This window comes from Adiantum capillus-veneris, chromosome 2 (assembly GCF_014529385.1).
Source record: "Adiantum capillus-veneris isolate H3 chromosome 2, ASM1452938v2, whole genome shotgun sequence".
Lineage (NCBI taxonomy): Eukaryota > Viridiplantae > Streptophyta > Polypodiopsida > Polypodiales > Pteridaceae > Adiantum > Adiantum capillus-veneris.
This window is the reverse complement of record NC_140932.1, coordinates 21,866,460-21,889,351: the sequence shown is the minus strand read 5'-3', so window position 1 is coordinate 21,889,351 and position 22,892 is coordinate 21,866,460. Positions and strand designations below refer to the sequence as shown.

Below are 22,892 nucleotides of genomic sequence, written 5' to 3'. Positions count from 1 at the left end.
TCTTTGTCCCTAGCAACCAGCTTTGAATTGGAACAGCCTACTCCACTTGATGAGTTAGACAAGGATCTATTGGAGTGGTTGGATGCTACCAAATCTATGCCCTGTTATGAAGTCTCTATTCACTCTTTGCCTGAAGGTACACCCTCTTCCAATGTTTCCACAGTAACTAAACCTAATAAGCCACCTGAGCCAGCACAAAGGTTGAAGGTCACAGAAGCTACTCCTCGTGCGCCCTTGGTGGTAGCCTTTGGATCTGGTGAGCCTATAAAGAATCATAGAAGGGGAAAGAAAGATAAGGTCAACAACCTTCAACATCAGCTCCATCAATGTCTGCTTCTTCAACCAGAACAAAGCTCTCTTCTGTGTCTAGCGAACTCCCTTCACAAAGCTTCTTCAAGACGGCATACAACAAAAACCATTTTGATTTCAAAATTGATATATTCCCTAATCATGACATCTCTCTGCTCTATCTCCCCTCACTACCCCTCTCTCTCCCTCACCCCATACCCACCCCTCGCCCCCCCCCTACCTAGGCCTCGCCCCCTACCTACCCCCTACCTACTCCTCGCCCTCCCCTTACCTAGGCCTCGCCCCCCTACCTACCTAGGCCTCGCCCTCACCCTCCCCCTACCTACCCCTCGCCCCCTACCTACCCCTCACTCTCCCCCTACCTAGGCCTCGCCCTCACCCTACCTAGGCCACCCCTCGGCCATTTACTACCCACTTCCCCCTCGCCCCTACCCACCCGATCTCCCCTCTCGCCCCCCTAGCCCCCCCCCCCCTCGCCCCTGTCTAGCCCTACCCACCCGTTCCCCTCTAGAAAAAAATGCAAAAAAAAGAAAGCAATATGTACACTTTGCTCTGCCAGGCCTGCTAGCTTTTGGAGTTTCTGAAGTAGGTCTTTTGGTGTTTCACAATAGACGAGCAAGATGAAGAGCCCTTTGGCTGTTTCCTTGTGGCTTTCAAGCATTCACTTGGTTGCCATCGCGTTGTTAGTGCTTTTTGTTCTGCCATCACAATGGAGTTTAACCTTATTTGTTGTGTTACTCCACCTTATGGTAAATCCCTCTTTTCAAGAAGAGTGTTGTGCAGAAAGTGTTGCAAGGTTCATCTACAAGCATGGACCAAGTCATTTTTCTCTCACTATGGTTATGGAAGATAAAGAAACGTTGGATCCAAACCGAGCATATCTCTTTGTTGTGGAGCCTCATTCTGTTTTTCCAATTGGGATTCTTGGACTATGCAATCATACTGGGTTCCTGCCTATTCAAAGGCTTAAGGCGTTTGTAAGCAGTACATTGCTTTTAACTCCACTTTTTGAGGCATGTAAGGTCATGGTTGGGGCCTAGCACCTGCTTCACGAAAGATATACGTATGGATGCAGTACCTAGTGGTTTTCTTTCACAATTTTTTAAGTATTCCTCTCATTGAGATGGTGAGTGGTCTTGAGGCGGGCAACCTGTAGCAGGCTACAATGTCACTTTCACAGGACACACAGTTCATATAGTTGGTATGGTCTGGTTCACACTGAACGGACTCTCTAGGCTGGGCAGTGACACATGGCAAGGATATGGATGGTGGTCTAGTGGACATCGTGGCCAGGTCAACACCTCCACTCAGTTTGGAGATAGACTTAGATGGCTGACATTTATGAGCAGTTGGTGGCTCTTTATGGTGGTACATGTGAGTAGTATCTGTTGGGTCAGGATTGTCATCTTCTTCATTTATGGTCCAACATCGTCATCTAGAGTAGGGAGTCTATACAGACACAGCACGTCTGCACCATCCCTACACATATGAGCCTCGACACCCCCATTGTACCTACGAGTTTTGGGTTGGAGCTGAGTGTGTTGCCACGCTAGAGTCTGTATCGATTCTTTGAGATAATCGAGTCCTATGTTTTGTGTGCTGTTGTGTCTCTGTGTGATTAGTTGTTATCTATTGTTCCTTTATTTTCAGTCTGTTTTGAGTGAGATTTTCATGCACATTGCACTGAGGAGCACCCACTGTAGAGAGCACGACACACTATCCGCCCTATACTTTGACAAAATAAAAAGTGAAAAGATGAAGCCTCTTGGATCTATACCAAAAGGAAAAGCATAGCTTTGAAACTTCTTTTGGGGAGTACACACACACCCCACAAACAGTGTGTAACACATATGCATGAAGGAATTCACAAGAGCCCAAAAATCAACGGCCACCATCATTCTCTCCCTTAAAGGATCAGACCTGAGAGTTTGAGAGCAGATTCTATGAGTTTTGTCTTTATATTGCAGCTTTCTTCATTGAGCATCGACAAGCTCGGCTCCGCATCTCAATGATTTTGAGCATTGGCAAGCCCAACATCTGTAGGAATTAGGGTTGCAGGAAAACACACACAGCTTGGAGAAGACGAAGAAAGCTCAAGGCACACAAAAGAGATTGTATTACTTAGTGTGCAATGGAAAGATACATAGCCCTAGAATGATGGGCGTATATACAATGCACGGGGGGGGGGGGGGGGGGGGGGGGGGGGGACCTCCTAGTGAGGGAAAAAAATGCCCTGATGGTCCTAAGTGTGTTCACACACATCACTACCACATGTATATGGTAACAAATCCCCTTGGAGTGAACATTGAACGAAAGCTGGCACATAGAGTAAAGGTAAGTGCCATGCCCTACAGACATGATCAGTCCACAAAGGGGAGTAAGCCCAAAGCTTTTTGGAAAGCTTCAAACTTCTCACAAGACGATGCCTTTGTGAAAAGATCTGCAAGGTTTTCCTGTGTTGGCACATAAGCCAAGCTGATCTCTTTTGCTAAGAGCCTCTCCCTGACATAGTGGTAATGCACCTCAATGTGTTCTGTGCGAGCATGAAAAACTGCGTTCCTCGCAACTGCCAATGCACTCTGACTGTCAGTGTAGATAGTGTTGGCAGTGTCCTGTCCAACACCCAAATCAACCATAAGGCGTCTAAGCCATACACACTCAACCATACCTGGAATTAGCCTCACAACTAGAAGTGTCCACATAGGTTTCTTCTTGCTCGACCATGATATACATGAACTGCCAAGCAGGAAACAAAAACCACTTGTGGACACTCGCGTGTCAAAACAACCAGCCCAATCTGAGTCCGAAAAAGCATGTAAGTTTGGCGACAATGACCCCCCCCGCCCCCTTGGGATAAAACAAGACAATAAGTAAAGTGCCACTCAAGTAGCAAATCCTCTTGACATCTTGCCAATGCTTAGACCTTGGGCTATGCATAAATCTATTGACCTGTGAGACTACAAACTGAATATCTGGCCTTGTGCTGCATACATAAATGAGGCATCTTGGTAAAGAGTGACATCTGCAGGATCACCAGCATCATGAAGACTCAATTTCAAACATGTTTCCATGGTAGTGGCAATAGGTTTGCAATCCTCAAGTCCAAACTTACATAGCAATGTCTCTATGTAACTTTTATGACACAAGGCAATACCATCATCACACTACTTAAATTGTATACCCAAGTAATGATGCAACATCCCCAAATCTTCCATCTTGAAAGTAGCATTTAATCATCCTTAAATTGAGAAATATGTCTCTCATTTGGTCTAGTGATCAACAAATCATCCACATAAACAACCACAATGAGAAATACATCACCCTCACACTTTACATACAATGTGATTTCTGTTGGATTGTTAGAAATCCTCGTTTGACCAAATGAGTGTCAGTCTTCTAATACCAAACACGAGGAGATTGCTTCAACCCATACAAAGCTTTCTTACATCTGTGCACTTTATCCTCTTTTCCTTTCTTGACAAAACCACAAGGCTGCATTACATAAACTTCCTCAAATATGTCACCATTCAAGAAAGCAGTAACAATGTTGGATTGATGTACATCCCAACCAAAATGAGCTGCCAATGCACATAGAAAACACACAGTAGTCATACAAAAAGTGGAAGAAAAAGTATCTTCATAATCTATGTCGTTTTGTTGTGCATAACCTTTTGCAATAAGTTGAGCCTTATGGCGATCAATCTCACCATCCGGATTGCATTTCAACTTGTAAACTCACTTTGTACCATTGGACTTTTTTCCAAGAGGGAAATCACATAAAGTTCATGTGTCATTTCCTATAAGTGCATCATATTGTGATTGCATGGCAGCCATCCAATTTTTTGAATTTTGTGCTTCATCAAAAGATAGAGGTTCCTCAACATCATGTATGTTAGACAGAGCCAAAGCATAACACTCTGATGCATAAGATGCATGGTGAGAACCTGAATGAGTACGGCTAGACAAAGGTGCATCCAATTTACTATCACGCAAAGTATGCACCAACCATTTAGGCATACCTCTAGCCTGCTCATTCTCAGCCCTTTCCTCATCAAGTACATTATGTACATCTGCATTAGTAATAGACTGATCCGTAATATTTTTAGAAACCTCCATAGGCTATACATTTGCCTCATTGGAATTTACATTTGAACTTCTAGCACTGAAAAGAGGCAACAAAGTGCCATAAATGTCATGTGAGCTTACATCATTGTCTCTAATACATGACAGCAAGGGATGAACAGAATCTTCCACAAACACAACATCACGTGGGACCAAGATACGCTTTGTTTACAGATGATACAACCTGTAATCTTTGCTTTCAGCACTATAACCAGCAAAAATACATTTGACAACCTTATCATCCAATTTTCTATGTTGTGTTTGTGGCACCAAAGCATATGCCAAACAGCCAAAAACACGCATGTGCTCAAAAGAAGGCTTTTTATCATGCCATGCTTCATATGGAGTAATAGACTGCAAAGCTTTTGTATGACACTCTTTAAGTACATAAGTGGCACACATGATGGCCTATGTGGCAAAGCTTGACTTTTGACCATAAATCATGCCATTTTCGTAAGTAACCTATTTTTCCTCTCAGCAACACCATTTTGTTGAGGCGTGTAAGGCATTGTACATTGGTGTTTTATCCCACGACTAGCCAAAAACACATTAAATTCATGAGACATATACTACCCCCCCTTGATCGAAACAGAGGGTGCCCATAGTACATTTTGAGACATTTTCAGTCATAGCCAAAAATTGTTTGAAGCACATAAATACTTTGGACTTTTCTTTAAGAGGAAAACCCATGCATCCTAGAGTAATCATCAATGAAAGTCACAAAGTAAAGGTAATTGCCCAAGGACGGAGTTTGCATGGGCCCACAAACATTACTATGCACAAGCTGCAACCTGCATGTGGCCCTAACTGAACCATCCTTTGGAAAATCTGAATGATGCATCTTACCCAAAATACAGCCTTCACAAACATGTTTGACAGGTGCTTCAAGAGGTGGCAAAGAAGCAACCATATCAGATTTCTGCACAGCAAACTGGCAAAATTCAGATGTCCAAAATGTGCATGCCAAAATTTTGCATTTGAAATAGCCTAAGAATCCACAACTGCATTTGCAAAATTTTACCCACACTTGTCATACAATGCGAGCTTATGTAGCCCACGTCATAAAATGCCAGATGCAACAATTTCATCACCAAAACTGAGATCATGTACTGTAAATCTGTCATCCACAAATTTGACTACAAGACCAAGTCTAGCAACTGTAGATACAGACAAAAGATTCTTCTTGATCCCAGGTACATAAAGTGCATCAACAAGTGTGAAAGAACTGCCATTTGCATCAATAAGCACAATCTTTCCAACTCCCTGAACCGGATAAGAGGCATTGTTGACACAAGTAATTGAATTCCCATGATGGACACACTCAAGAAAGGTGAACAAATCACTATGTGAGGAAATGTGCTTTGTAGCACCACTGTCAAAATACCACACATGTGAATCTGTAGCAATTGACATGCATGCATCATGGACAATAGGGTTATAGGTGCACTTTGCACTAAAAAACCATTATGCATAAACATCATCATCATAGTCTCCTTTCATAGAAGACTCAACAATATCTACATTTGTAGTGGAACCATCATTAGTAGTGGAACCAGCTTCTTTCTTCTTAGCTCTTTGGCCTTCAACTTAGGATACTACTTGATCAAGTGATCATTAGCTTTACAATTGTTGGAATTAGGGTTGCAGAGAAACACACACAGCTTGGAGAAGACGAAGGAAGCTCAAGGCACACAATAGAGAGTGTGTTACTTAGTGTGCAATGGAAAGATAGATAGCCCTAGAGTGATGGGCGTATATACAATGCACGGGGGAAAAAACCTCCTAAAGAGGGAAAAAATGCCCCGGCGGTCCTAGTGTGTTCACACACATCACTACCACATGTATATGGTAACAAATCCCCCCTGGAGTGATGCGGTGAACGAGAGCTGGCACATGAGTAAAGGGAAGTGCCATTCCCTAAGGACATGATCAGTCCACAAAGGGAAGTAAGACCAAAGCTTTGCGGAAAGCTTCAAGCTTCTCATGAGACAATGCCTTTGTGAAAAGATCTGCAAGGTTTTCCTATGTTGGCACATAAGCCAAGATGATCTCTCCTGCTGAGAGCCTCTCCCTGACATAGTGGTAATGCACCTCAATGTGCTTTGTGAGAGCATGAAAAATTGGGTTCCTCGCAACTCCCAATGTGCTCTGACTGTCAATGTAGATAGTGTTGGCAGTGTCCTGTCCAACACCCAAATCAGCCATAAGGCGTCTGAGCCATACACACTCAACCATAGCTGTGAAGAGTGCCCTGTACTCAGCCTCACAACTCGAAGTGTCCACAGTAGGTTTCTTCTTGCTCAACCATGATATACATGAACTGCCAAGCATGAAACAAAAACCACTTGTGGACACTCGCGTGTCAAAACAACCAGCCCAATCTTAGTCCAAAAAGCATGTAAGTCTGGCGGCAATGATTCCCCTTGGGATAAAACAAGCCAAGATGTAAAGTGCCACTAAGGTAGTGGAAAATCCTCTTGACAGCCTGCCAATGCTTAGACCCTGGGCTATGCATAAATCTGCTGACCTGTGAGAGTGCAAACTTAATATCCGGCCTCGTATTGCATACATAAATGAGGCAGCCAACACCAGCTTGGTAAAGAGTGACATCAGCAGGATCGCCAGCATCATGTAGATTGAACTTCAAATCTGTTTCCATGGGAGTGGCAATAGGTTTGCAATCCTCAAGTCCAAACTTACATAGCAATGTCTCTATGTAACTTTTCTGACACAAGGCAATACCACCATCACACTGATTAAACTGTATACCCAAGTAATGATGCAATAGCCCCAAGTCTTTCATCTTGAAAGTAGCATTCAAATCAGCCTTAAATTCAGCAATATGTCTCTCATTTGGTCCAGTGATCAGCAAATCAGCAACATAAAGAACCACAATGAAAAGTATATCACCCTCACACTTTACATACAATGTGCTTTCTGTTGGACTATTACGAAAGCCTTGTTTGACCAAATGAGTGTCAGCTTTCTCATACCAAGCACGAGGAGATTGCTTCAACCCATACAAAGCCTTGTTACATTTGCACACTTTGTCCTCTTGTCCTTTTATGACAAAATCGCGAGGCTTCATTACATAAACTTCCTCAAATATGTCACCATTCAAGAAAGCAGTAACAATGTCTGATTGATGTACATCCCAACCAAAATGAGCTGGCAATGCACATAGAAAATGCACAGTATTCATACCACAAGTGGGAGCAAAAGTCTCTTCATAATCAATGCCTTTTTGCTGTGCATAACCCTTTGCAACAAGTCGAGCCTTATGGCGATCGATCTCACCATCCGGCTTGCGTTTGAACTTGTAATCCCACTTTGTACCAATGGCCTTTTTGCCAGGAGGCAAATCACATAAAGTGCATGTGTCATTCTCTATAAGTGCATCATATTCTGATTGCATGGAAGCCATCCAATTTTCTAAATTATGTGCTTCATCAAAAGACAGAGGCTCCTCAACATCATGTAAACTAGACACAGCCAAAGCATAACAATCTGATGCATAAGATGCATGGCGAGAGCTTGAACGAGTATGACTAGACAAAGGTGCATCCAATTTACTGTCATGCAAAGTGTGCACCAGCCATTTTGGCATACCTCTAGCATGCTCATTTTCAGCTCTTTCCTCATCAAGTACATCATGTATATCTGCATCAGTAATAGGCTGATCTAAGACATTTTCGGTAACCCCCATAGGCTGAACATTTTCCTCATTTGAACTTACATTCGTATTTCCACCACTGAAAAGAGGCAACAAAGTGTCATAAATGTCATGTGAGCTTACATTACTGTCTCTAGTACATGACAGCAAGGGTTGAACAGAATCTTCCACAAACACTACATCCCGTGAAACCAGAATACGTTTTTTTTGCGGATGATACAACCTGTAACCTTTTCTTTCAGCACTATAACCAACAAAAATACATTTGACAGCCTTATCATCCAATTTTCTGTGCTGCACTTGTGGCACCAAAGCATATGCCAAACAGCCAAAAACACGCATGTGCTCAATAGAAGTCTTTCTATCATGCCATGCTTCATATGGAGTAATAGACTGCAAAGCTTTTGTAGGACACCTGTTTAGTACATAAGTGGCACACATGATGGCCTCAAGCCAAAAAGAATGCGGCAAAGCTTGACTTTTGCTCATACATCGTGCCATTTCCGTCAGTGACCTGTTTTTCCTCTCAGCAACACCATTTTGCTGAGGTGTATAAGGCATTGTACATTGGTGTTTTATCCCGCGACTAGCCAGAAATGCATTAAATTTATGAGACATATACTCCCCCCCTCGATCGGAACGGAGGGTGCCCATAGTACATTTCGAGACATTTTTAGCCATAGCCAAAAATTGTTTGAAGCACATAAAAACTTCGGACTTCGCTTTAAGCGGAAATACCCATACATGCCGGGAGTAATCATCAATGAAAGTCATGAAGTACAGGTAATTGCCCAAGGACGGAGTTTGCATGGACCCACAAACATCACTATGCACAAGCTGCAACCTACATGTGGCCCGAACTCAACCATCCTTTGGAAATTTAGAACGCTACATCTTACCCAAAATACAGCCTTCACAAACATGTTTATCAAGTGCTTCAAGAGGTGGCAAAGAAGCAACCATATCAGATTTCTGCAAACGCAACAAACTGGTAAAATTCAGATGACCAAAACGTGCATGCCAAATTTTTGCATCTGAAATAGCCCTTGAATCTGCAACAGCATTTGCAAAATTTTGTCCACACTTGTCATACAAAGTGAGCTTATACAGCCCACGGCACAAAAGGCCAGATGCAACAATTCCATCACCAAAACTGAGATCATGAACTGTACGTCTGTCATCCACAAATTTGACTACAAGTCCAAGTCTAGCAAGTGCGGATACAGACAAGAGATTCTTCTTGATCCAAGTGCATCAACAAGTGTGAAGGAACTGCCATTAGCAGCAGTGAGCACAATCTTTCCAACTCCCTGAACTGGATAAGAGGCATTGTTGGCACAAGTGACTGAATTCCCATGAGGGACAGACTCGAGAGAGGTAAACAATTCACGATGTGAGGTAATGTGCTTTGTAGCACCACTGTCGAAATACCACACATGTGAATCTGCAGCAACTGACAGCATGCATCATGGACAGCAGGATTGTATGTGCACTCTGCACTAAAATCCCATTCTGCATCAACATCAACAACACAGTCTTCTTTCACAGAAGACTCAATGGCTGCATTTATAGTGGAACCAACATTTGCAGTGGAACCACCCTCTTTCTTCTTAGCCTCTTTGGCCTTCAACTTAGGACACGACTTGATCAAGTGATCATTGGCTTTACAATAATGGCAATGCATCTTCTTTTTGCCCTTATCACCAGAATTTCCAGACGAATTACTGTTAGCAGAAGCATTAGGAACAAAATTTTTCCACTCGCAACAGAACCATAAGAAGTGGCTACATTGCTGTTACCACCCTTTCTTTGAGAAGCAATAAAAGCCTGTTCAACTGCACGTCATCTAGTCCTGCTTTTTCTGGAAAGTGACTCTTGCAACAGCAATGTGCATAATGCATCAAACTTGACAACTTCTGGATTTCCTTGGGTCATAAGTCTCCAAGTACTAGAAAAAGTCTGGTAAGAATCTGGTAAGGCATCAAGAACAGTCTGCACAAGGGAACAAGGGAACTATCTGAAATGACTTCTCCTGCAGAAATAAGTTGCTCATTGATATCCTTGACACTAGCAAGGAAAGTTTCCATATCATCTTCCTCATGCATAATCTTCGGCTCCAACTCTTTACGCAGCAAAGCAATTTTAGCCTCATTGCAACTTGCATAAAGACCAACCAAAATATCCCAAGCCTGTTTTGCAGATTTTGCTGAACGGATGTGAGGAACAATGGTGCGCTTCACAGACAACGCAATTAATGCATGAGCCTACACATACTTAACATCCCAACGAGCTTGTTCTGCCGTAGGCAAAACAACTCTAACAACAACAATCCTTGCAGCAAGACCTGCAACATCCTCAACATCGCCTACATTCTCAAAACTAGGATGTACATCAATGCCCTGCACAATGTTCCAGACACCCTTTGACACAAGAACATGTTGCATCATATAAGCCCACATATGGTAGTTGTCCCCATCCAACCTGTCCTCAACAGCAAACATCTTGAACACATCTGTGTTGTTGTTGTCAGCCATGGTAAATGTTGCACCTGATGTGAAAACTGCCCAAAAATAGGAGAAATAGAGCGGGAACAACTTGTGCTATATAGCACAAACCGTAGAAGACTATAAGGAATCTGTTATGCAGAAAACAACACTGACAAAAATTCTGCACAAAATGATGAAATAGCCTGTGCAGTACTGCCTGTAGTGGAAACGAAGGCCGAAATGAGCCCAAATCAAAATTATGAGCAGACCAGGCTCTTCGAGCTCACCCAAAATATTTGTCGACCTACGAACGCTTGCCAAAGCTCACTAAAATCGAAGAAAGTGAGCAGGCATGTGCTGGAGCAGATGGCGACTAAGCCTGGGAGGACGTGACCTGCTCTGATACCAATTGTTGGAATTAGGGTTGCAAAGAAACACACACAGCTTGGAGAAGACGAAGGAAGCTCAAGGCACACAATAGAGAGTGTGTTACTTAGTGTGCAATGGAAAGATAGATATCCCTAGAGTGATGGGCGTATATACAATGCACGTGGGAAAAAACCTCCTAAAGAGGGAAAAAATTCCCCGGTGGTCCTATTGTGTTCACACACATCACTACCACATGTATATGGTAACAACAATAATGGCAACACATGTTCTTTTTGCCCTTATCACCAGAATTTCCATACTAATTTTTGCCAATAGAAGCATTGGGAACATGTGATTGTCCACTCACAAAAGAACCATAAGAAGTGGTTGCATTGATGTTACCACCTTTTCTTTGAGCAACAATAAAATCATGTTCAACTGCACGCTGTCTAGTCATGTTTTTTTTTTAAAGTGACTCTTGCAACAACAATGTGCACAATGCATCAAACTTGACAACTTAAGGATTTCCTTGGGTGATAAGTCTCCAAGTACTAGCAAAAGTCTGGTAAGAATCTGGCAAGGCGTCAAGGACAGTCTGCACAAGGGAATTGTATGAAATGACTTCCCTTGAAGAAATAAGTTGCTCATTGATATCCTTGACACTAGCAAGGAAAGTGTCTATATCATCTTCCTCATGCATAATCTTTGACTCCAGCTCTTTATGTAGCAATGCGATTTTTGCCTCATTGCGACTTGCATAAAGACCAGCCATAATATTCCAAGCCTGTTTTGCAAATTTGTTGAAAATATGTGAGGAGTATTAGTACGCTTTGTAGACAACACAATCAATGCATGAACATGTGCATCTTTTACATCCCAATGATCTTGTTCAATCGTAGGCAAAACAACTCTAACAACAGCAATCCTTGCAGCAAGACCTGCAACATCCTCAACATTACTTGTATCCTCAAAACCAAGACGTACATCAATGCCCTGCACAATGTTCCAAATGCCCTTTGACACAAGAACATGTTGCATCATATAAGCACACATAGGGTGACTATCCCCATCCAATCTGTCCTCAGCATCAAACATCTTGAACACATATGTGTTGTTGGCAGTCATGGTATATGTTGCACCTGATGTGAAAAATTCCTGAAAAGAGAAGAAGGATTGCGGGAACAACACGTGCTATATAGCACAAACAGTAGAAGATCGTAAGGGACCTGTTATGCAAAAAATGGCACTGATAGAAATTTTGCACAAAATGACAACATAGCTCATAAAAATCGAAGAAGTGAGTAGGCATGTGCTGGAGCTGCTGGCGACTCAGCCCAGGAGGATCCAAGCTACTCTGATACCAATTGTTGGAATTAGGGTTGCAAGAAAACACACACAGCTTGGAGAAGACGAAGGAAGCTCGAGGAACACAATAGAGAGTGTATTACTTAGTGTGCAATGGAAAAATAGATAGCCCTAGAATGATGCGCATATATACAATGCACGGGGGGGAAAAATCCTAGTGAGGGAAAAAATGCCCCAACGGTCCTAAGTGTGTTCACACACATCACTACCACATGTATATGGTAACAACATCAGCATTGAGGCTTGTCACTTCTATCCGAGCAATGAAAGATGGCATCAACTCACATTATCTTTGGCATCACATTGATTTGGTGAAATCTTGAGCATCAGTGGCCTTCCCAGCCTACCATTGACACATACCTATGGATTTCTTACACTCACAGTGAGTGATTTTTGGAGAGTTATCATACTTTTTGGACTGGTTTCTTGAGACACTGTTCCGATGTGGAGTATAAAAATTGACATCATGGGTGGGGTTCATTGGAGTTGTAATTGAAGATCTTATTTTGGTTGAGGTGTAGTTTCTTGCATTGACATTGCAGGTGGAGTTTTACACTCATAGGGATGTTGTTTGCACATCGCTTGCACACAATTTATCAGTTTCTATATGCATAGGGATAACACGTTATTGGATATATATTTTGCACTAGCTTTTGGTTTCAATGGTAGGTTTATGCATTGATAGATGCATTTTATTTTTGAGAATCTAGAGTGTCATTGAGCTCTTTTGAGAGTGATATCTCCATTAAGATCTTATACATTGTTTGCATTACTTTTGTCACTTGTTTGTGCACATTTTCACTCATGTATGTTGAGTTGCAACACTGCCTATTTTATACTATGTGGAGCCATTTTTTGGCATTTTTTGAAAGTATCCCAGTTTTGTTTTAGACTCACCATAGATCATGTATCTTATGGGATATTTTTCTCGACATCATGTATGGCATTCGTTTTTTAGTGATACTCTCTTTAGTTGATTTTATGCATCATTTGGGTTGAATTTTCACTCCCCATACAAAGCAGACACTGTCGGATTTTTTCACAAGTCTACCTACTATGAATTTTTTGACAATTTGAGCACCATTTTGGATTGATATTTTTCTCAAGTTACAAAGGAGGTTCTATCAAAATTTATCCATGTTATCTTGTTAGAATATTTTGGCATTCTTGCCATTGTGCTCAACTCTCGCAAATATGGCATCTTCCTCTAAGGACATTCACAATATTATAAATTTTATGGAACAAATAATTTATATGGAAAGAAAAAATACACGATGTGTTAATCCAAAAATGCCAATTAGAGCCAATCTCTAAGTATGCAATAGGATATGGCTATATAAGTATGCCTAATGAAAGATACTAGATACAAAAGCCTAATGAAAGATACTAGATACAAAATCCAGGTTCACTCTTTGCTTACACTTAGTTGAATCTATGTATTTCACTATAGAGGGTGAAGATATTGCTAATCCTTATACATATGAGAGAGAGAGCACAATTAACAAGGTGTACTTGCTGAAGAATCTCTTCAAGCTTTGCATGAAAGAAGGTGACAATTTCCAAGCACTTGAATGCGTTCAGTGTATTTTTTAGTCAATTGATATCACAGGGAGTGGATTTTGACAACGAAGTGTGGTCTATATTATTATCATGATCTCTATCTTCTTTATGGTATATATCTGCATCATGAGTTAGCAAACCTATGCTGGACAAAAATTGGCCTATGGTTTTGTAGTTTCCATTCTACTCAGTGAAGAGATATGTAGAAGTGTATGGAGCCTGCAAAGCAAGGTGATGCATATATTGCTACTGACAAAGATAAAATAGGTCACACTCATAACTGTGCCAAAAGTAAGTATTACAAGAATTCTTACAACAAATCTACAGGTTCTTTGCATTAGTTTGAGTGCTACTAGTGTCAAAAGAAATGGAATTTAAAGAAAGATAATCGAGTATGGTAAAGAGATAAGAAAAAAATCTCCAAGACAACAAATGGTTTGACAAAATAAGAAAGGGGTGTATTTTAGTTGTAGAAATTTTACAGAGAAGGAGTTTTAGAAATATTCCTTGAACGCACATGATATAAAAAATATATACATAGTGACCCCCCCCCCCCCCCCCCCCCCCCCAAAAGAGGTTGAGTATGCTGCAGCATTAATCCAACAAGTTCCAATTTTGTGTTGTGATAGTCAGTGCCATTGCTTTGGCAAGAAATTTTGTGTTTCACTCCAAGTCAAAACACATTGAGGTGAGATAACATCTCATTCAAAGATGCATTGACAAATGAATGATTAGATTTTGACAAGGTCCACATTGATGACAACCCAACAAATGCTCTTATGAAGAGCCTAGCTACAAAGTTGTTTGCACATTGCATCAAGTTAATGGGTATAGGGTGAATACAATTGTACAAGGTTGGCTCATTTAGTAAGAGATTTAGACATTCAATAAGCTACAATTTTGTGTTGTGATAGTCAATGCCATTGCTTTGGCAAGAAATTTTGTTTTTTACTCCAAGTCAAAACACATTGAGGTCAGATATCATCTCAATCAAGATGCATTGACAAATGAGTGATTAGATCTTGACAAGGTCCACATTGATGACAACCCATTGAACGCCCTTATGAAGATCCTAGCTACAAAGAGGTTTGCACATTCCATTGAGTTGATGGGTATAGGGTGAATACAGTTGTACAAGGGTGAAGCTCTCATGCTTTGCGGTTGTACATACTAGCTTTAGTCATATCCACTTATGGCCACATAGGCCTTATAGTGGGAAATTTTCAGGATAAAAGCATGTGGCCATCCACCTATTCCTAACACCCTCTATACATTAACTCACTAACTTGATTTACTCTTCAAGTGTATATACAATGAAGGAAACACATAGTGATTTCTCATTGTGTGTTTTTTTCCCAATTAATATTCTCTTCTTCTTCCCCTTCCTGCTGCATTCTCACTTATGGGCACACTGCCTTCCTTAGATGAAGTAAAGGGAGTACAAGTTAATTAAGATAAGACTTCCACTATTATAATTGCATCGCATCTACCTCTCATGTGTAGTCTTAGAACAATTGTAGCATACCTTTGGTTTCACTTTTTATGTTTAGTCCAATATCACTATGTTAAAAGTAGCATGTCAAGCCCCAAAAAATTATTCATGCTATATTCTAGCCTTAAACCTAAAGTGCCTAAATACACTACCGAACATGGTGGGAGATACTTCAACTAAGTTGAGATTATGAAATATGGCTCTAGATCTAGCAAGGACCTTTTTGCAGTGACAAGTCCCAATATACAAGTATGTGGCATGACAATATCTAATAATAATACAAAAATGTGACTTTTGGTGGGCAATTTTTTTCCTGCATAACAAGATTCAATATACAAAACTCTATTGCATCTTTTCACATCAGCTAACAACACAAAAACCTTACAAAATTGTAAGCTTACATTGTCACCTCTTTTCACATCATCCAACACAAAATCTTACAAAATTGAAACCAAGGAGATGAGCCATTTACACCTATCATTGATATCAAAATTCTGCAAAATGTCAATTGTAAATGACAATGGGTACAAACTATCAATAGTAGGCAATATGATAAGGTTCTAGCTAGGGAGTATGGTTTAACTTAAGAATAGATGCACGATCCACTCCGGCATGTCTTTGCATGAGAATTTTCTTTCATTGTCCTTTCATGAGACTTTCTTTTCATTCCTTCTCAAGACTTGCAAGTTGTAAGAGCAATTGAAAAAATTAAAACTATACTACTTACAAGCCAAGAAGGTCACCAACAAATAAAGAATTCATTATTTACACAACTTCTTTCCATCTATCTAAAAATCAAAATCTATAGGCAAATTTATCTCTTTGATTTTGTACATCCTACATCACTTGCTCAAACGTGCACATGGATTTTATCTCCAAAGTGGCTAGATGTTTGGTGTACATCCACACATCAATTCATGGATGGGTTCTATACATCAATTGTAAAGTGTGAGCTTTGTCATAGAGTACAAGAGTATGATTCAAGAAGAGGAAAGGTAGAATTATCTCATATGCAATGGTGCAAGGCTGTAGAGCTACTTAAATCTCATTTCATGAATGAATAAACCAAGTCTATTTTGCATTACATATCTCTTGTTTATGGTGAGCTTGTGATCGCTTAGCAACAACTCAAGATCATGTTTATGAATCCAAGTTAATTGATCTTGGAACCTAATTCGCATGAGTGATCATCTAGCCAGCACACACTCACTTGTGTGCATGATGTTTCTCTTTCATCCACCATAGCTAGCACAATCCGATTCCCATCAAGTGGTATCAAGCTCTAGGTTATGCTAGCTAGGTTTGCCATTATGTACTAATGTGTTAGTGATTAGCATCTCCATTAGAGTGATTAATTATTTCACATAACCATTTGCATCTCTCACTAATTAAGTCCTAATCTAGCTATGTGAGGGCATGTCCTTGACACACCCAGGAGGCCACTACCCTCCATGGCTAGGTAGGCTTGACTAGGGAGAGGTTTAGCACCTATTACAACATTTCTAGTGATTTTTTGTGTCAATTTCTTTCTAATTTTCATATTCAATTAATATCATCGAGTTATTTTTCTCCTTGCTTTGGTCACATAATCTCGAAGACTCCCTCACGAGATCTCTGTAGACTCCTCAAGCTCCCCATTCCAAGGTTGGGAGCTCCCTCAACCCCATCACCATCTTTCTATTATATTTTGGTGTGTGTGTGAGTTTGTGTGACTGTCGAGCCAAGTTTAATAATTTATTTATTGGGAGGTAATGCCAACCAAATGGTTTAGTCCACTTGGATAGCTCCCTATTTATAGAGTGTTGACTCTTGTGGACGTGGGCTTAAATTGGAGCTTGTTGGGAATGTGGACGGACATCAACTCTGCATTTCAAATCATTTTTTATGGTTCAAGCGGGTCCGCGAGGGGGGGGGGGGGGGGGGGGGGGGGGGGTGTGGCCGCGCACCAGGCATTTGAGCCGCATGCCTAGACCTGATAGCTTATATAATGCAATTTGTCACCAATGTTTCCAAGTCCGCTAAGCGATTGTCCATGTGCCAAGTCTCCTAGCTAGCTCTTGAATGTGCTTGGCTTTATAATACTGCCTTCCCACGGCCTTGTTGCATCGAGACAAAACCCTAAGAGGAGCTCATTCTCGTAAGTTTTCTGCCTCAAGCCTTCAAGACCCTTTAAGAGCTTTCTCCCATCGAGCTGCGGCAAAGCATACTTCAAGGACTTCTCCAAGGCAAATAATCCAAAGCCTTCAAAGACTCAAAAGGAATCCAAAAAGGAGATTCAAGGCCTTCATCAAAGCTTTTCAAAGAACTTCACATCAAAGGCTCAAGGTAAAGCAAGCATCCAAAGGAAGTTCAAACAAGTTCAAAACCTTTTTTTGTGAAGAGGGGCTTCACCCAAAAAGTGAAGAGGAGCTTCACAAAAGGATTTTTTTCTTTTCACTCTCTCTCTCTCTCTCTCTCTCTCTCTCTCTCTCTCTCTCTCTCTCTCTCTATCTATCTATCTATCTATCTATCTATCTCTAAAACTTCAAAAATCTTGCAACTAAGCACAATAATTTGCAAAAAGTTTCCTATCATGCTCATGTGAAGAGGTAGACACTGGCTAGGAGAGTCTCCTAAGCTGAGACCCCTCTATTAGCAATGGAAGAGAAAGGGCTTATGAAATTTAACGGGGAGGGCTTTTACACTTGGCAGACCAAGTTGAAAGGTTACTTAACGAAGAAGATTCCATGGGGAATCATCAAGCCAACCATCATTGATATTTCATCCAATGATGGATCATACATACGGACACGAGCTATGAGCGCACAAAGTCAAGATAAGGATGAGAAAGCACTATGAATCATAATCATTGCACTACATGAAAACTATGTACACTTCATTGATGATTGTGAAACCTCATTAGCTGCATGGAAAGCATTAGAAAAAAAAATTGGAGCTAGGAAAAAGAAGAGAAAAGTGATCTTAAAGAAAGATCTATACAAATTACAAATGAAACATAACAAATATATTGCAAGCTTAGTCAATTGCCTCAAAAGCATGACCACACAACTAGCTTGTATAAGCAGTGTAGTACCAAAGGAGGACAAAATGGTAGTTCTTCTAGTAGCCTTACCACCTAGCTTTGATTAGATCATGACCATCATTGAGGAGAAGGATTCAACGCCATATTTCAAGATGTCATCAACTCTTTAATGTCGGAGGAGAAGAAGCAAGGGAGGAATGCTTATTCAAGGGAGGAGCTTTTGCAATTGGCTCTACTAACAAAACTTGTTTTAAGTGTGGCAAATAAGGGCACATAACAAAGGACTGTCTAGCATCAAAGACTTGCAGCATTTTGTGGGAAGAAGGTTCACCTTCCTTCCAAGTTTTTCAAAAGGGACAGAGAGAGCACCAACGATCCAAGGTCCAAAGTCTATTTGGAAAAAGAAGACAAAGGTGAAGATGAAGAAGAAGGCAGCAATAGCCTTCTAGTCTACGACAACATCCTCTAGCTTCTATTTTGGAATTTCCCTTTCACTTGTATTTGTTTGGACATATCTTGGACAATCTTGGTCTCAGTTTTATACATCTGTGTAAGGGGAGGTGTTGAGTATCTCTTGGATTAGAGATAGTTTGTCTCCTGGATTGGGGATGATCTCTTGGATCGGAGATGTTCTTTTTGCTCCTAGATTGGAGTGTACCAGAGTTGTCAGTTTCTTCCTAGTCGAAAGCTCAAGGGGAGGATTGTAAAGTGTGAGCTTTGTCCTAGAGTAAAGAGTATGATTCAAGGAGAGGAAAGGTGGAATTATCCCACATGTAGTGGTGCAAGGTTGTAGATCTATTTAAAGCTCATTCCATGAATGAATAAACCAAGTCTATTTTGCATTACATCTCTCTTGTTTATGGTGATCTTTTGATGGCTTAGCAACAACTCAAGATTGTGTTTATGAGTCCATGTTAGTTGATCTTGGAACCTAATTTTCTTGAGTGATAATCTAGCCAACACACACTCACTTGTGTGCATGATATTTCTCTTTCATCCACCTTAGTTAGCATGATCCAATTCCCATCATCAATGTCTAGGATGGGGTTCTCAACTTAATCATCCATGTTTTCATATAGATGGACTAATTGACCACCCACATGATACCATTGATTGTAAAAATAAAACAAGATGAAGTTTTGAGTATGGATCATATATGAACAAGTAATGGAACTAGTTTACACTTTTCAAATGATTGCGTTCACAATTTTCTCACCCCAACATTCATCCACAAATTCTAGAACCTCTTCAGGACCATGGTTCTAAACACTTTCACATCTACCTTTATAAAAAGATCCATGAAGACAATGATCAACATAAAAATTGATACTCTACTTTCTTGGTTGCAATGTTAGGCTTTTAAACATTTTAGATTTCATAAGAGAGCTTGCACCTATAGCTTTCACTTGTGCTCAGGCTTGGAAGTTTCCACTCTCCAGTTGTAAAGTTAGGTAGTGTAAGCTTGAGACACTTCCACATTTCTTCATAGATGTTGGTGGAACATAGAATGGATCATAAAAGAAAAATATCCTTCTCTACAAGAGACCCATGAGTTTTCCATTTTTAAAGCTCTTTTCCAATGGAGCATTGCCAACTAGTCACAATGTCAATGAGATAATTTGAGAGTTGCCATTCCTCTATGCTTGAGGGATACATATCTATTAGGAGTAAAGTAGCACAAACAGAATATTAAGAACCAAGGACAACGTTGAAAGATTTGTTAATAATCTAGTGCAAATAAATGAATCACTTACATTTTTCTTTGTGCAAAGGAAGATTGGAGCTTCCTAGTTGGAAATGAATCTTCTTTGTGCATATGGACATGTTGCACTAAGACTTCCTTGCTTAGGGGGGTCACCCATAAATATGTGGATATAGAACATGAGTTCAACATAAGGGGTTTTAAAAACATAGATTTTACCCTTCTTCAACATACCAAAGGGTACCAAGCAAAGGAGGTTTACACATATTGAATAGGAAAAGCATGTATTTTATTCATAGAAAATATATAGGTAAGGGGTTTTAAAAATGGACCTTGAACACACGTGATATGGAGGGTTTACATATAATGACCACCTGAGCTTCATGGACTATCTTCCTAGCTCCAAAGAGCCTAAAATCCTTCACTCTCCCTTTTCACCATAACCAAAATTTATTTTTTAAATAATATCTCCTTCTTTTGGTCTACTTGATGATTGATATTGGGATTCACCTATTGTGTTCATGTAGTGTGTCATAGATGGTGATGGATTCAATAGAGGTGCTAGGTCATTTTGATCGAGTGGAAGAAAGAGAAAAAGAGGGAAGCAGGAAGAGGAGGGTTAAGAGTGTGGTGAAAAGAGGAGGGAAAATGTGTGTGGTAGCTTAGTTCAATGATATTGTGTGAGAAAGTGTTGAGCTTATCTATTAGAATCTACTATAGGGTCAGCCTCACAAGCTAAAGAATAGAATCACACATTAAGTTGCATCAGCTAATTATGGCAAGAGCTATTGGGTCAAGAAAAAATAGTGTTTCCAACTTAAGAATTGTATAGTCCCCCGTTTTGGAAATGTTGTCACCTCAAGGCACATGTTGTGCTTGAGGCTCATTGTACCTTCTTTGTTGAGCTAATATAACATCTCCACTCACAATTGTGAGTATGGAAAAAACAATGTGTGTGATATTGAGATATAAAGATTACCCCATTAGGTCTCCCCAATCTCAGAAAAATTAAAAGCCCTTCAAAACATCTTAAGTGCATAACTAAAGGGTGAGTTTAGGAAATGAAAAGACCCATGGAAGTGGGAAGTCAAAAGACTTTTCGTGTCCATATAAAGAGATGTTCAAGTGCACATTGATACATTTTGGTTTTCTTTCACTTGAATTCCCTTTAGCATTTTCTTCTCTTTAGAGTGTCCTTGCACTTTATAGGTAGTGAATATATCTTTTTTGAAACCATTAGGAGAGCTACATTAAATAAAGAGAATGTAGATCCCAATGAAGGTAAATAACATGAAGATTTCTATTATTGGCTTACAATAAATGATGCATTGTTGTGAGTATGTGCCATTGATTCAATGATTTTGGACACAAATATTAATTAGAGGGTATCTTGAAAGATGGCCTTTGGCAATCTTAAAGAAAATGAATGCCTTCTTGTGAAGATCATAGGCAAGTATGCACATGGAGAGGACATCTGGTGAGCTAGAGAGGGTGGCTAGGGTAGGCAATGTTGCACAATTTTTTTTCAAAATACATAGTGGGATGCTACAGTTGTGGTGAATGGAGCTGTGTATGTGGCTTAGCCTAGCACAAATTGCGCAATCCTCATCAGCGCATCTGTTCACGTTTGATTTGTGGCCCTAAAACAAACTCACAAAACACGCTAGAGTTCTTTCTTGCCATGTGGGGCTTAGTCCATCATGGATTGCACAATCCTAAGCGGATGTGTTTGTGTTTTATTTGTGGCCCTGGAGCTTTAGCGAGCTCGTGAGACACGCTAGAGTTTTGTCTTGGGAAGCATGAGAGACAGGGAGTCTATAAAGGTTTGGCTTAATGAACCTTGAAAGGACCTGAACTCCTTTGCCTTTCCCATGCGATCACTACAACTTCTTTTCCCTTTTCTGTTCCATTATCAAGGGGGTTCTTGCAAGATTCCCCCTAATAAGAACGTTTCGAAGTAGGTGTGCCAAAAGGTCTCATTAAGGGGAATGTAAACAAATTCCCTTTCATTTTAAAGTTAGTATTGAAATGAAGTTATAAGGGAAAGAAAACAAAAGGAGGCGTGTGAGGCAAGGGTAGAAAGTGACATGGGAAACGCCACCTGGCAGGAGTGCACACATTGTTGTGGTCGAAACATGAGTTTGGACTAGTTTTTGTAGGAAGTGCATGTATGGAATGTGTCAACAGTTGGTAAGAGAACATGCAAGAAGGTGGAAACAATGACACACATAAAGGATCATGATAGGCAACAGGTGTAGAGGCAATGGGAGGATGGCTTTGTATTTTTTTAAATGCTAATGTAGGGTGTAGCAAGACTCAAGGCATTTTCCTGCTTGGCCTAAGCCACCATACATAGAGTCATCCATGTAGATGGGCATGTGCTCAATCCCTTCATTCAGTTGTGTCCTTTAGCATGGCGTACCGTCTTGAGACAAATAGGATCTTTGGAGATTCTATCTAATAGATGTGACTGGAGCTAGTAGGTGGACACCTACTTGAATGAATGTCAATAATATTAGTTAGTAGGTGGACACCTACTTGAATGAATGGCAATCATATTAGGTAGGATTACATATTTGATGGAGCAAAAAGTGATCATTGAAACAACTCATTGAGAAAGTGTTTTTTTTTTAAATCTTACATGTGTTGCAAGGTGGATGAGACCTTCCTTTATCTATACTATGTCTTTATTGAGCTTACAATTTTTTTGAGTAGAGAGCGCTACTATACTTCCTCTAAAGAGCTTGAGATATCATTGAGTGCTGAATCCTACCACACATCGTGGGGACTCC

At 40.4% G+C, this 22,892-nt stretch overlaps 1 protein-coding gene across 1 annotated transcript in view; it reads right to left on the bottom strand.

Moving 5' to 3' along the window:
* Positions 1 to 298: 298 nt before the first annotated feature.
* LOC147462488 (uncharacterized) overlaps positions 299 to 22,892 on the bottom strand; it is a 36,331-nt gene continuing 13,737 nt past the window's right edge. Inside the window, exons 2-3 of the mRNA XM_086493677.1 lie at positions 7,639 to 8,237; positions 299 to 378 (exon numbers count right to left, since the gene is read on the bottom strand). Of these exons, the coding sequence (XP_086349803.1) occupies positions 299 to 378; positions 7,639 to 8,237 (679 nt within the window). The remainder of the gene's footprint in view (positions 379 to 7,638; positions 8,238 to 22,892) is intronic.